General features: G+C 31.9%; 2 protein-coding genes across 2 annotated transcripts; one reads left to right on the top strand and one right to left on the bottom strand.

Moving 5' to 3' along the window:
* Nucleotides 1–5,633: 5,633 nt before the first annotated feature.
* On the top strand, nucleotides 5,634–7,085 carry LOC101257992 (ethylene-responsive transcription factor ERF061). The gene has a single exon (XM_004245472.5). The coding sequence runs from the start codon at nucleotides 5,927–5,929 to the stop codon at nucleotides 6,797–6,799; it is 873 nt and encodes a 290-aa protein (XP_004245520.1). The 5' UTR covers nucleotides 5,634–5,926; the 3' UTR covers nucleotides 6,800–7,085.
* A 1,636-nt stretch (nucleotides 7,086–8,721) lies between these two features.
* Nucleotides 8,722–14,900, bottom strand: LOC101258292 (uncharacterized). The gene is made up of 17 exons (XM_004245473.4): nucleotides 14,761–14,900; nucleotides 14,444–14,617; nucleotides 13,673–13,723; nucleotides 13,423–13,598; nucleotides 12,703–12,780; nucleotides 12,497–12,608; nucleotides 12,300–12,384; nucleotides 12,135–12,186; nucleotides 11,989–12,050; nucleotides 11,799–11,914; nucleotides 11,605–11,717; nucleotides 11,181–11,249; nucleotides 10,980–11,037; nucleotides 10,770–10,843; nucleotides 10,078–10,126; nucleotides 9,444–9,523; nucleotides 8,722–9,055 (listed from the first exon to the last, which is right to left on the bottom strand). Exons 2-17 carry the CDS (start codon nucleotides 14,568–14,570, stop codon nucleotides 8,993–8,995), a joined length of 1,365 nt encoding a protein of 454 aa, XP_004245521.1. The 5' UTR covers nucleotides 14,571–14,617; nucleotides 14,761–14,900; the 3' UTR covers nucleotides 8,722–8,992.
* Nucleotides 14,901–15,313: the final 413 nt, after the last annotated feature.

The following is a 15,313-nucleotide window of genomic DNA, read 5'->3' as shown; positions in this document are numbered from 1 at the left end:
CAGGTGTCCTTCATTCTTTATAAAAAAAACAATTTAATTTCTATACAACAAGTCTGAAAAAAAGGTATGTTGTATTATTAAAGAAAAAGTTGGTGTGTACATACAATATAAATATAAATTATCTAAGTATACATGCAATATTTCAATCAATTTGTTTATTTTCTCAAGAATCATGAGTATATATTTATATATTCTCTTTGTGAATATTACTAAATTGAGCATTGAAATTAAATAATCTTTTGCTTGTTTAGGTTATAATATTATAAGTACCAATATCTTAACTTGGTATAATAATAAACTCAGTGTAATTCAATAAAAAGGTGAAACAAAAATTTTATTGGTATGATTCTTGATCAATTTAAGAGTGACAATTATATATAATTATAACTGTGTTCTAAATCGATATTTTCTATACATCTTTAATAAAATTCTTGACACAAATACCCTTAAGGCCAAGACCTTTATTGCATGTTCATAGAAAATATAAATTATTCTATGCATGCAAACTTTTAATCAATTCTTTTCTCAACTATCATGAGATTCTATTTGTGAAAGAAAAAAAAAAGACCAATTGAGCATTGAAATAATCTTAAGTACGTTTAGATTAATATTACTCTAAGTGTAAGGAGTCAAATAAAAGGTTGAAAATTTTGAGAAGGAATTCAATTATATCAAAAGTATTATAAATGATTTAAAATAATGTAATTTTACAAGCTTTTGAGGAAGATGATATATATGTATGCTACTTCATCCCTATCTTATTAAGGTGAAGAGACTTTTTATAATATATAAACTTTCGACTCAAATAAAACATGTTCAAAACACAAATATTTAAGTTATAGAAACACCATAAAGAACAAGCTATGTATTAAAAATAATTAAGAAAATAAAATAGCAACGGTGAAATGTACGACAATAGGTAACTAAGGGTAAATTTGAAGAATAAGACGATTAAAGAGTAATGAAAATAATATTAACAGAGGAACTAAACAATACTCGACTAATTTTTATGTTTTATCCTAATTTAAGATGATATAATTAAAAAGAAACTGTGATTAAAACCAATCACTAATTGACACGTTTCGATATTTCAGATAAGTATTCAGTTTGATGACGTGTCAATCATCTAGATCGAGACAGGTGTCAAGTAGGTCCCACCTATCTCCATTTGCTGAGTTGTTTAAAATATGACCAAGTCTATCAAATACTGCCAAAAAAAAACTTTTTGTAATTGTCATGCTGTGTTAATTAATTGGACCCCACACATCATAATCATTTTATTTTTCTTTTAAAAAATAATATTTGAAATTAATAATATTAGAGACGTGTGGATATGTTAAATTTTTTTTTAGTTGACAATACGACTTTTATGACTGGCGACAACTCAAAGTTTAGGAAGAAGTTAGTATACAACTTTAAAGATTGAACTTAAAGTGAAAAAGAAATTTATATTGACAATATAACTAAAATTCGTCAAATTTAATTCACGAATTTATTTTTACAAGCAACTTTGTAGAGCTAATAAAGAAAGGAGGAAGGGAACGATTAAAATTTAAATCATACTTATTTTGTGAAAGATTTTTGTTTGTATCACTGAATAACACTTCTTCTGTATTTTTTTTACCTGATACAATTTTTAAAAAAGTAATAAAAAAAATTAAAATATTTGATTTTAAATTAAAAATATGTGCCTTATATTGAAATATAATTTAATATGACATGGGAAAGTCTAATTTTGTCATTTTAAACAGATTATAAAAAAATTGAAATAAAAAGAGTATTATAATTATGTGATTGACCTTTTTTTCTAATTTGGTCATATAAATTCAATTTTTAATTTTTCTTTCTCATTTTTTTTGACCAAGCAAACTAATTGGGAGTCAATTTCAGTCATTATTATAGCCATAACCTCTAATTGGATAAATAATTACTGCTTTCAATTAATGGAATTAGAGAAAATGAAAGGCAAATAATACCAAGTCAAATTTTATGATGAAAAAGGTTGGACTATTTAGACAATTTGATAGAAATAGTTGAGTCGTGTATTTTATAAACTTCTAAAAATAATTTTTTCACAAATAAAAAAATTGTGAGACTTAATCCATCAAAATACTACATATATAAGTTTATTACATATATACACTAATGTCATGTTAAAATAAAAGATCTATTTATAAGTTTAGTTCGAGAAATTTCAATAAGTCATTAATAAGTTCTTTCATTAAATATAAACAAAAATAATCTCGTTTTAGCATGGTCAAAAGTTCGAGATTACTCCTTATGGGATCTTAATCAGATGTGTTTGGATTCGAATCTTGCTTTTTATCTACATTTAAAAGTCTGGACTCCAACCCATCACATTACACCAGTTACGCACCCATAACTTTCTAGCAACTTTATTACTAAGTAAATAAACATTTTAATGATTATCTTATTTTCTAATATATAGTATCTTTTTTCTATAATAAACCTTACGCTACGTGAATTTGAAATGCTAAACACAAGGGGAAACAATATCTTCTCATCTACATAATTATTCATTACATAAATAATATCTTCCACTATAATATCCTCATAATAAGTAAGATATTTTAACCAAACAATCTCAAAAGTGAACAAAAGAAAATCAAAGAATGTGAAATAGTGGGCCTTAAAGAGTACGGTTTTGTATTGACTTTTTAGGTTGATAAGTTAGGTGTATATCACATGCAAAAGCTATTTTGGGCCGTTGATACATGGAATGGGCCCATTTACTACACGGGTCTTGTCTTCTAAAGGCCCCATCATCAATTTTCACCTTTATATATTTAATGTTATTTAAGGTCCCACAAATTTTAATTTCAAACTTTTTCCATGATTAACACCATTCACGTCTAGCAAAATTTGTTAGCGTGATGGATCGAGAGTTCTGTTGAGACGAATGAGATTTTTCTACTCGTAATTAGAAGTTTTGTGTATGAATTTATGTAATAGGGAAATTTTTGACAAAACACATTTAGTAATGAACAAGAACAAGATTCTTCTACTGTAACTAGAGATTTTAGATTCGAGCTGAGAATGTTTTTTTTAGTAAAAAATAGTTTTTTTATATGATTATGAGCAAATTTAAATTAGTCAGAGCGTGGAAAAAATCTTTAAAACTTTAAAAGCAATTATGGAATTAGTTTTTTTAACAAATACACTACACTTAAATCTCAAATCAAAACATAGATGAAAGAAAAATTAGGTAGTCTATTTTTAGCTCCATTATAGAGCAAATTTTTAGCATTAGGTATTGTTGATATTTGTTTGGGTAATATTATACGTGTAATTAGTAATGAATGGTTTCAAATTGAAGCCCTATATTTGAAATAAATCTTTTTCAAATTCTGCGTAAACGTAAAATATCAGTATTACTTTTTTTTATTTCACTTCAAAGATGAAGCATAACAATTAAATAAACTAATAGTAATAAAATTGGATGAATGGTACTTTTTTTGACTTTTGTTGCATAATATAATGATGCATTTCATTTCATATACCATGCTCCAAGTTTGGTGGAATTTTGAGATTTAAAAAGTGTTTTAGCATATGACTTGTCTTTTCCTTTTATTAGTAAGAGGCAACTAATTTCAAAGTTGCTTTTTGATATAGTGATTTTTCCAAATTTAGTTAAACATGCATGACAAGTTAGAGCTGGAAAAATTATAATATTAGAACAAAAAGAGATACTTATAACTTCAACCATCAAAATCAATTAGTTATAATTAGTTTTAAATTCCAATCTCTAAATCATTTTTATTAATATTTTAAAATTTTAATCTTAACAATCAGGTGTTTCTACTGATATATTCGAATTTTACTAGTCTACTGTTCTTTTTCTTATCATACACGCTCGAAATCTAAACTAATTCTCAAATTCCTATGCGTAAAATTAGGACGGAAATAAGGTGCAAACTTCTAATCATATTAAACCCTATCCCATTACCTACCTACCTTCCATGCCTTGCACTATTCACTAGCTTATGCCAACCTAAAATATATTTTTTCAATAAATAAGTAAATTTTACAACAAAAGATTAAAGGTTTTAAATGAAACAAAAAAAAAGGAAAAAAAGCAAACTTCTGCCAAAAAAATAGGAAGATAGAAATAAATGAATAAGTGAAGACGTGGCACAAAAAATTAAATGGAAGAAAGCTGTAAGTTGAAAGTTGAAACTAGAAGCAAAAGGCTATCCTTCTCTCTCTTCTTGTTTTAATCGTAATTCCATTTTCAGTGTTCATATTAGAATTCGATTAATTTATATTTTTGTTATAAAAAACTTATATAAGAGGAAAGTACTCGTTAAAAAGATTTTTTTTATATATTCAGAACTCGTATTTGAAATCTTTAATTAAAAATAAAGAAATTTTTATGACTATATCAATCTCACGATAATCCTGATTGGTAAAGAGTCTTATCTCTCAACCGTATTGAATGCTATATAATAAATTCATAAAGTTGCTTTTTGATTTCTCGGCAATTAAGTTAAGTCGATAGAGAGTGACCACTCTTTTTGTGTTTTTAGGTCCACACGGTAATTGCCTTTGCCCAAGTCAAAATTACCCTTTCCACAGTGTGAACCCATCCCAAAACCAACCAACCAACCACCCCAACAAGTAAAATTATACCCCCTTTATATTGTTAAAACACTTTTTTTGAGGTTTAAACACTTTTTTTGAGGTTTAGAAAGTTGAAATTCGTAATCTAGTAAAACGTTAATTCGCTTTTTATTTAAATTTAATTGTATTTTTCCTTCTTTTAATAACTTAAAAGAATGCAATAGCGAAAATATATGTACAAGGAAGATTATCGATTGTATATCTATTGATCAAGTGTTAAAAAGAATGGAGCTAAAGGTTAAAAGAAGTTTATAAGGTTAAATTTTGTTTACGTTTATATAGTAGATGATGACTTTCTTGGTAAAAATCTTGTCGCAATTATTGGAAGGAAGCATATTCAACTAAAACAAAAAAAATCACCTTAACCTAGTATTGGTTGATGAAGGCATGTAGTTCGAACACTAAATTGAACGTATGATCAAGACTACATTATATAAATCAAAATTTTAAAAAAAAACGTTTTTCTTGAAAGTTGCTCTACCAGAAACAACCTTCTACCAAAAAAAAAAATAGGGGTGAAGATTATCGTACACCTCATGCTCTCTCAACCACACTTGTGAGAGATACGTTGTTGTTTGATTAATATTGCACTAAAACCTTATGTTATGTTTCCACTTTATTACTATCTCAGAGTCTTCCCAACACTCCCACCGGGGTGGAGCTATCATCAACAAAAAATTATTGTACATTGAATTCTCTGAACTTGTTCGTGTGTTTACTTCTTAATACTATGAACGTCTTCATGAAAATCTCTTCATCCCACCACACCCCCAAACACACACAAAAATAGAAACAGTTCAAGTAAATTGATCAGTTCACTTTAAACAAAACATGGAACCACTTTACTGACACTTACTGCAAGGGTAATATAGAAATAGATTGCCTAGAGGACTTGGTAGATAAGAGTAAAAAGTTGAATCATAAATGCCAACTTTTAAAATAGAAGAAAAAAAAAGTTATGGGACCTTAACATTAAGCACAAAAGATCCTTTTCTCAACAGTTATAAATACAAGCAAAAGAGGATAACAAAAACACAAGTGACATCAAACTCAAAAAAAAAAAACAAATCTTTCTCCAATTGTCCCTTCTTTTTTTTTTAGCCCTCTAAAGTTTTCGCAATTAGAAACAAAATTAAGTTTTTCAAACTGTCTATAACTCACTAAAGGCCTCGGGTTTCTTCATTGATCCTCTTTTTTTCTCTGGATCAGTAAAAAAAAGGGGCAATTCCTCTGTTTTACTCTGTTTTCCTGAACTCTGTTCTCTCATTTTATGAAGTTATTATAAATGGACAGAATTCAAGAAAACAACTCTATGTCTAGTATATTTGATGAGGGTGCTCAAATTCGATCTTCATTATCTCAACTAATTCTAACAAGTAGTACAAACACATTCGATACAATTTTTTCTCATTGTCAAGAAAATAACCAAATGAGTAATAGTCCTGTTTTTGAGCCTTTAGGTACTTCAGTCTACCTCAGACAAAGAGATTTGCTACAAAAATTCTGTCAAGAAAACATAGCAAATATCTCAATACCAACAACTTCGAAAACAATCCCTTTTCGAAACTCTTTGTATACACAAAGTTATAAGCTTCCAGAGAAGAAAAAACTATACAGGGGAGTCAGACAGAGGCATTGGGGAAAATGGGTTGCTGAGATAAGACTTCCACAGAATAGAATGAGAGTTTGGTTAGGTACTTATGAAACTGCTGAAGCTGCTGCTTATGCTTATGATAGAGCAGCTTATAAGCTTCGTGGCGAATATGCAAGATTGAATTTTCCTAATGTTCGCGATCCGAGTAAGTTGGGATTTGGAGATGGAGAGAAAATGAATGCTGTGAAGAATGCAGTGGATGCTAAGATTCAAGCTATTTGTCAGAGGGTGAAAAGGGAGAAAGCTAAAAAGGCTGCAAAGAAAAAGAGTGAGAATGAGAGTAAAGTTAAAGAAACTATGGATTCATCATCTTCTACTACTACTACTACTATGATTTCACCGAGTGTTTCTGAAGATGGATTATGGAGAAGTGAGGATTCAACTTGTTCTGTTTTTGGTGATTGCTTGAAGGATCCATTGATGGAGTCTGAGTTTGATAGTTGTTCACTTGCAAGAATGCCTTCTTTTGATCCTGAATTGATATGGGAAGTTCTTGCTAATTAGGGTGCGACTAAGTCCAAGACGAGCAAAGCCATCATGGTTAATTAGGAGTTGTTGCTATTGGGATTTAGTTGGTACCAATTTTATGTTGTGGGAAAATGTAAATGGTTAATTTTGAAGATTTAGCTATATCTATCTTATGACTAGTACTATTAAGCAGTGATGAATGTCTTATGTGTTTTTCTTATGGGATGAATGGACATATTTGAGCTCTATTTACTCCCAAGTATATGTATCAAATATGTTGGGGTTTTGTTATTTGTAATTATATTAGTGATGTTTTAAACCAGTTTGTAGTTTAGCATCTACTTGTTTCAAATTTTATTTTGGGATGGTGGTGTGAGTAGGGAGAGTATAAGGGAGGAAAAGAACTTCCTGCAAACAAAACTAAGCTACAACCTATATAAATTGATGATTATTTGGTCAAATCTTGGATTCTATCTGCTTAAACAACCGACTGTCTATCAGAAACAACCTGTCAACCGTCTCAAGGATGGGAGTACAGTTTGTCGTACAATCAATCTTTTTCAGACTTTACTTATGGGATTATACGGAATTTGTTGTAGTAGATTTGGTTTTCATCTTGGATTGTTAAGTGAGAAACAGCAGAAAGAAAATGTTGAGGGAAATAAGGTGTGAAAAGGAATAGTGCCACATATCCAAGATTGCCCATACCGTGTAATGTGTGATCCACAAAGTTAGTTGACTATTTGAAGGTTGAGAAGGCCACATGTGAACCTCAGAGCTCACTGCCAAGTCACTGTGGTCCACCTGATTCTTCAACTCTCACCTACATTCTCTTTTTTTGGTTTTAAAGCGATGGCTATGTCTTGATCGGTTTATGCACATCTCAATTAATTTCATCAGATGCCTACATGAGCTATATCTCCATAACTTAAGCATAGATGAAATTATAAAAAGAAAAAAGAACTAAGAGCATCTCACATTAAGGGTATAATGATGAGTTCAAAAATTAAATAATTTTCAAATTATAGAGAAAAAGTATGATATATGGAATGAATCTCACATCTATCAATCCACTCTTTGAGCTAGCTTTCAGGGTGTGAACTAAGCACAAGACCTAATCTATCATAGTATCAAATTCCAACCCGATCTGATGTAGGCCCTTGGATGAGAACGATGAGGTGCCCGAATCAATTGAAAGAGGTGGAAATACCTCGATTCATGAATAGGGACGGACCCACATGGAGTCCGTTAAGTGCTCGAACACCCATTAAATTCGCTATGGAATATATATCTATGTAGAAATTAAGAGATATTTATATAAAATTAACATACAACACCCAATGAATAAATGATCTAATTGGCCCAATGGCTCTTGGGTGGTGCTTAGGACTTTCTTAGTCTTGTTGAACAAGAGTTCAAATCTCATTATTAACATGTATTTTTTATATTTTCACTCGGCTACTTTCAGAGCACCCACAGCCTTAAAATCCAAGTTTGGAGGTTCCTTATTCCTTTAAGCAAGCTTTTGGAGTGTGAGTTCAATCCAAAGTCTAATCATAGTGGACATAATTCATTTAAAAGATAATGCTATGCCTATTTCTCTGACTAAGGTTAGGTTTGTCAAGAAATTCGAATAAATAAAATGAAATGGTCCCAGAAACTGGTGTGAATAAAAATGGTAGAGTAAAGATCAAAGCAGGCGATGGTGATGTCTCAGTAATGCTTGCCTGACAACTTTAGAACCGTAGCAATACAAACAACTAAGATCCACTTATTGTCTCACAAACCACAAATACACAATAGTCAACAAAATCTTCTGAGTTTTTAATAATGTTACTTTGAAGTTTTGAACCAGTTATAAGCTCCTTTTATTACTTCATTAAATGAACAAAAACTTATCATTATAGATTCTTGGAACACAACGTTGTAATCAAAGCTAATCTAGGTTTTTATCAAAATTTGTCAACTGCAAGGAAAATTTGATTGCCAAGGCTGTAGTCTCAAGAGGGCATGTACAAATTACTCCCCATAACATTAAGTAGTACAAGCTTCTTTTTTTCAAATGGAAATATTATAAACTAACAATATAGGGAGAGCATGTTACAAGTTTTATCAATCAACTAGGCAATAAATTAACAAACCAAGGACAACAGAGACTTGACGCATAATTACAATCACATGCAGGGTCGTAAATAACATCACATGTATATAGGAGATTTTATAAGAACACTACCAGCTAATTGAGTTCCTTGACTGCTGAACTTTCGCATTATAAGATGTCTCTATTTCCTCCTGCATGGTTATGAGTTGCATCAGTCAGAGGGTGGATCCACGATTCAAGTTCTATGAATTCAATCCGTAAAAGTCGTAAAGCATTGCACTAGTTATGAATTCATATATACTATATGTTGCAAATTTAGTGATCTTTTACACATTCTCCTGGCATCAGTTTCCTAACCTATGAGTTTAAGTTTAAAACATTGATGCCAGTTACAAAATAAACACATGGTTAAAACATATTTTAGATGACCAAATTTCTGATGAGTACGATAAGCCACTATTAAAAGGACAGGCATGGCAAGGATGCCTCCTGGAAACAGCTAGTCTCATACAGAAGTCAAAAGTTCTAGCATGGCAAAAGAAATACAAGGATGATTTGTTTGAAGTAGTTGAGATGTACCTTGCAAGACTTTAACAGAGGTTGCAAGAAGGATTCCCTAAAGTATCTAACACAATCTCCAAGAGAGGTTCCATCCCATTCTGTCATAAATTTATTCATCAAAAAGTAAAAAACATAAATTTAAGATCAGCTAGACTAGAGAAAGAACAAAGAAATACATTGCAATAGTGAGAGACAATAAGAAGGCATTTGGACATGAATTGAGTGATTTGAAAAACAGCAATACTTGAAAGACTTAAATTGAAAAAATATATTTGGTAGTAGAAGTTGTATTAAGACATGTATTGCACTTGAAAAAATGTTGAAGTTTTCTGAAAGAAAACATTTTTTACTTGAAAAACTGGTTGACACAATGTATAACCAAACAGGTTTTTGAAAAATAAAAACTTGAAGAAAGCAAAAATGTAATGTCCAAATGGGACCTAATTAAAGGAACACGAGAGTTAATTGTCTTGTTAGAGTGAAGTTCATAAGTTATGCTAGCTGAACTATTACTAGCTTTAGCTTAATGAAATATCATTTAAGAACCTCAAGTAAATTATTCATTGCCATTTTTGATACTTGATCGAAAGAAAAACATCAAGAAAATAATTAGAAAAATACAAGTAAAAAGATGCAGAGAAATTCAGCATACCATTATCCCCTTCTCCTTTAAAGCCTCCAGTATTAAGTTCCCCAAGAAGCTGCAACACAGTCAAATCAGTGTCAACAAAAGGGAAAAGAGTAACTATCTCGAATAAGAAGTCTCCACGTAATTATGATTGCTCGATAATATATTGTCAATCTTACAAGTACTGGGGTGAAAAAAGCATGGTACTGAATTACTGATAATGGTTAACTTATCCCACAGGTGGACAAGTCATGTTGTAACTGATGATGGATAGGATCACTAACAGAAGTCAGTCATATTCAGAAGTATCACTAGAAACAGGAATAGAATAATAGTGTGGTCTTGAGTACACGGAATAGGAATTCCTTTAATCAGGTTCAGTATCATTTTGCTCTTAAGAATTACAATCAGCCTTGACTAATTGAACATTGGAGAAAACACCAATCAGGCGAGACAGCGAAGGAGCAGTTGGATTACGAGGAAACCATTTGCTTCTGAATCGAATATTTGGTAACATGGGAACAGACAAGTTTAACTAATTTGATTTTGAAAAATTCAGTTTGATGATAAATACATATTTCTATAGTCTCCTAGACATTACAAAATATAATTTTACCTCTCACAAGTAACAGATAAAACAAGAACCTTCAACCAATTAAAATCAAACCAATTATATCTTGAAAGTGCTAAAGGCAAACTCTTCGAGGATTATTCACCTGGGAAAGGATTGGAACAGCAGATGGATTAAATTCCTCACAGTTCTTGGGATTAATGGGAACACAAACCCGGCCTGACAAAAAGAACAGTAAGTTCTTTTAAAATATGCAGACAATAGATGAAATCATATCCAGTCAGATAAGGAGTTGTAATAATTCAAGTATCTTTGTCTTTCAAGTGCTTTAATGTCAAGCATGCAAGGGGCAAACCTGTTTTGGGGTGCACACAGAAAGGAGCCTTTAATAAATGATTCATGTGTTTTGAGACCTGAGACGTCAAAAATGCAAATCCCGTTGAAATTTATGCATACATGTAAGGGATATAATCAAGTCATATTGTATTTGTTGCTCTCCACTCCATATAAGTAGAACTGAGGCTCCAAATAGGTTGGAAATGGGAAATAGGCAAACCTCCATATCAAGCCTTGGATAGGTAAAAGTAAACACAATTTCCTCGATGCATCTACGAAGACCTTGGCCCTGAAAATGGAAGATGGAACCATCGGTAATGGAAACTGAAGGCACTTGTTTCAAATTTGTCATATAAGCAATCACGTGGAAAGCCCCAAGCAGATATTAGAAGAAACTACAAGCAGATATTAGAAGAAACTACAAGAAAAGCAAGAAATACAGCACATCTATTAGCTAATTTATTAAAAATATCATAATTCACTCAATTTGCAAAAGAATAGATTTTGAGTTCTGGAGCAATGACACACAATACAAGAATCTCAATGAACTCAAGACTAATAATTAAGCCAAACTCGATTCATGCGATTAAATTGACAGTTAAAAACTTTGATTTCCAGAGTGCAAGTCAATATAAGATTGCTACCTTCTGTTTATTGGACTGCAATAGATTTTTTAGTTGATCCCACCGGGCAACATTAATTTCCTCTCTTGAGCGTTTGTTAGACAACCATCTTCCCCTAAGCTCAGATGTAACAGCTGCAAAATTCCTCAACATCACTAAAAACTCAATAAGATGAAAATGATTTAGAAGAAGTAATGAAAGGTAAACTTGCATACACTCATCAGGTATCATTTCCAGAATCTTCTCAAACCTTTCCTCGTTCAAGAACAAATTTTGACTTGATAACAGTCTTTTTTCAAAGTAATCTTTCAAGACCTCAGTATGCGATCTCCTGCAGAGGTAGAAATTGACTAAGAATACAACCTAAACCTAAACAAAGAGAAAAAAAAATGGATAGAACCTTACACGAGGAAAGGATGAAGTGCAGGACCCACTAGAGAAACTTTTTTACTGCTATTCTCATTGCCCTGAAATGTAAACACAATACGTTTCTGTTAGAACCTCAAGTTATCATAATTTCCATAGAAAACATGTAAAGTATCTCTAAGTACCTTGTAGACACGAAAATAATCAACAATTGCAGCCCTCTGTTCATTGTTCAACCTGATTATGATGTTGAATATAAGAACATTATGAACATAGTAGAAAAGTAATACAATGACTATATCAGTAAATAAAATAAACAGCAATCACAGAGTACACATCTAGAGCAGTACCTTCTCGCTTTTCCATCACAAACCCAACAATGGACACCACGTCTACCACTGTATACCCATAGGATGTGGCTGAACCCAAAGTCATCTGTGGAACAACAAAATGAGAGTGTGTGCAACATACATTTGCAGAAGTTCCAAAGGTCAAAATGTTTCTGGGGAAAAACAGCAGTTTGTTTTTCATGTCATAAAGACTATACCTCTGAGAGCAGTATCAATGACCTTGATAGCAATTGTCATCAGCGGCCAGCACTCTAAACAAACATCAGCTCCTGAACAGCAATATCTGGCATCATCATAGTCTGATATATCCTGCAGTATGATATGTATGTGACTTCTTTCAGCTGCAACATGAATTGGCATATTTTCCACAGTAACATTAATATTTTCAATCTCAATGACTTACAATATCAAAAACTAGCTCCTTCTCAACAGGCGTGAAAATATTGTCACCGCCTTGTGAATATGCGTGCCTTTTTGAAGGCTGCAGCACAGAAAGATAGCAATTAGAAGTTATATAAACGGTGAAAATATATCTATCCTACTGAAACAACTTACTGACTCACTAACACAAACCTGTCTACCCCGCAAAGAAAGGACACAGAGAAATTGGGGTACCTTCAGCTAAGGGGAGGCATCAAAATGTGAAACCATATGATTAACTCAACGTATAGCCATTATGCGTGTTTCAGCTAAAAAGAAACTTCTTTTTTTCTTTTGAAGTGACTTAACAAGCAGACAGTATAAAAACACATATAAGAACCTCTCAATACACATAAAAGCAACAAATGTAGCAAATTAACTGTAAATAGCTTTTACCCGAATCCTCTTGTTCATAGAGGCAAAAATAGAGAAAACACAAGGGGAACAGAAGAATGATTTTCTCAATTCATTTTTTTCAGATAGATAAGAATAATTTGGTATTTATACACGAGAGATATCCTCAGAAAATGTTACACAATATTCTACACTAAATGTAGTATCAAGAATATCTCTTGCATAATTATCATAGCGAGAATTTCTTAATGTATATCCTACAAGATATTCTACAATTTGTCCATCACGCTAACACATAAACTTAACTTAAGTTCTAATGCAGGGAGAACGACAGTAGCAGAGATCTTACATCTACGCTGTAGACAGGTCCAATATCTATTTTGAAAGGACACTTCTCTTTGATAGCATTTTCCAGCTCAGATACAGAATTAAACGATTGAAATCGCAAGTAAATATCATTATCCAATGTGAAAGAAAACTCCCTTCGACCAAAGTATGAGTGATCACAACCTGGATGCTTTCCATCTGGAGAACCCACAATAGTAGTGTTACAAAAGAAATGTGAAATGAGAAATTGCATATCAAGGAACTGCTTTTACCGTTGCCATAAGACAGCCACTTGAACATATCAACATAAGGGAAAATCTTTCCTGCAAACAGAGAAGAGTTGGCTTGAGATATCAATCCATAAATGGTTTTCGAGATTAAATTAAAAATTACTGATGTGTGACAGAATTTTTTCTTAGAGGATGAGGGATCGAGGAAGGCAAAAAATTGCCCCCGCATAGCTCTATCACAACAATCTTGAATTCCTTGCCCTATTGCTTTCAAGGAAGATAAAAAGCTACAGCATCCTTTAGTTTATACTGACACCTAAAAAACATTTCTTCAAACAATTTTTAATTTTACATCGCAAGATTTAAAAGTATCCCTTTGTTTCTTGAACTCCATGCTGAATCAAACTAAGACACTTGAATTGGAACGGAGAGAGTATGTTTTGCACATATCAGCCTAGTATACAAATGTCTAATCCTAGCTTAAAAAAATTGTGAAACTAAGACACTTAAATTGGAACGGAGAGAGCATGTTTTGCAAATATCAGCCTAGTATACAAATGTCTAATCCTAGCTTAGAAAATTCATGACAAACATATGTGTCTAAGTGAGTGTAAAGAAAAGGACCGATGTAGAGTATGTGTTGCAATTTCATCCTAACTGAAGAGCGCATCGGATAAATACAAGTAATAGATTTCAAACTCATCAAATCAAATGAGCTTCGACAGAATTCCAAACTACAACTCATAAAGCTAAAATCATGATACTCAACGTATACAAATGAACAAAACCAAAATGTAACAAACAAATAATTACCATAATATGCTTTTAAATAATCGGCATTGAATCCTTCTGGAACGGCATTCTCTAGCCTCCTTTGCTCAATTTCATCTCTATCTATTAACATATCATCTCCTCCATTCTCAACTTCTTCTCTGTTCATTTTCCAAAATTCCTTTATCCAAATTTACAGAAATAATTTACGCAGCACTGTAAACATAAACAAATGTTTTAGATTATCTTCACCGGAGTTAACCCTAGCAATTGTAAGCACCAGGAAGCTATAATAAAGGTTCAAGTAAGCTCAAACAGAACATTAGTCAGGATAAAACTAAGGATAATATAGAACTCACCGGTATACTTGAATCACCGGCTGAATACAGCGGCGTCGGATACGGCGGACGGCGGCGGCGATGAAGATCTAGAACGGAAGCTGAAAATGGCGGGAAATCGGACTGAGGATAATGAAGCATTTAAGTTGGCGGGAGAAAAGATGAATTTATTGAACCGTTTATTGGGCCGTGTGATTTAGTTTTGGGCCTGATTTATATGTTGCGAGCAGAGTTGGTAAATAAATAGTTTTAAGTTTTAACCTCTCGTGTCAAATATTGGTCATTATTTTAAGAGTATTTATTTCCTTGGTTTCAATTTCCATGTGATATCTTTTGAATTTTTGAGGGTACGAATGTAACGGCTTTGTGTTCTCGAATGTAAATATAGCTTTTAAAAAGAGGAAATTTTACAAATAATCATTATAATAAACTTAATTGGGCTTCATAGTTATAGTTTGCATAATTACGTGTTGTAGTTATAGTTTAAACTGTTATGTACCTTTGTTTGTATAATTTGCGGATATATTTGTATAATTTGACTATTTTATCTGTACGTATGTATAAACTAGTTAAT

The sequence above is a fragment of the Solanum lycopersicum genome, chromosome 8, assembly GCF_036512215.1.
Source record: "Solanum lycopersicum chromosome 8, SLM_r2.1".
Taxonomy (NCBI): domain Eukaryota; kingdom Viridiplantae; phylum Streptophyta; class Magnoliopsida; order Solanales; family Solanaceae; genus Solanum; species Solanum lycopersicum.
This window is presented reverse-complemented; position numbering and strand designations above follow the sequence as displayed.

Excerpts from the sequence above, each read along its gene's own strand:
- LOC101257992 (XM_004245472.5), top strand. The coding sequence starts at position 5,927 with ATGGACAGAATTCAAGAAAACAACTCTATGTCTAGTATATTTGATGAG.
- LOC101258292 (XM_004245473.4), bottom strand. The coding sequence starts at position 14,570 with ATGAACAGAGAAGAAGTTGAGAATGGAGGAGATGATATGTTAATAGAT. Across the intron at positions 12,781-13,422 it reads GACCTGTCTACAGCGTAGAT|CCTTCAAAAAGGCACGCATA; the intron begins GTAAGATCTCTG and ends TCTGTGCTGCAG. Across the intron at positions 10,127-10,769 it reads CTGTTCCAATCCTTTCCCAG|CTTCTTGGGGAACTTAATAC; the intron begins GTGAATAATCCT and ends ACTGTGTTGCAG.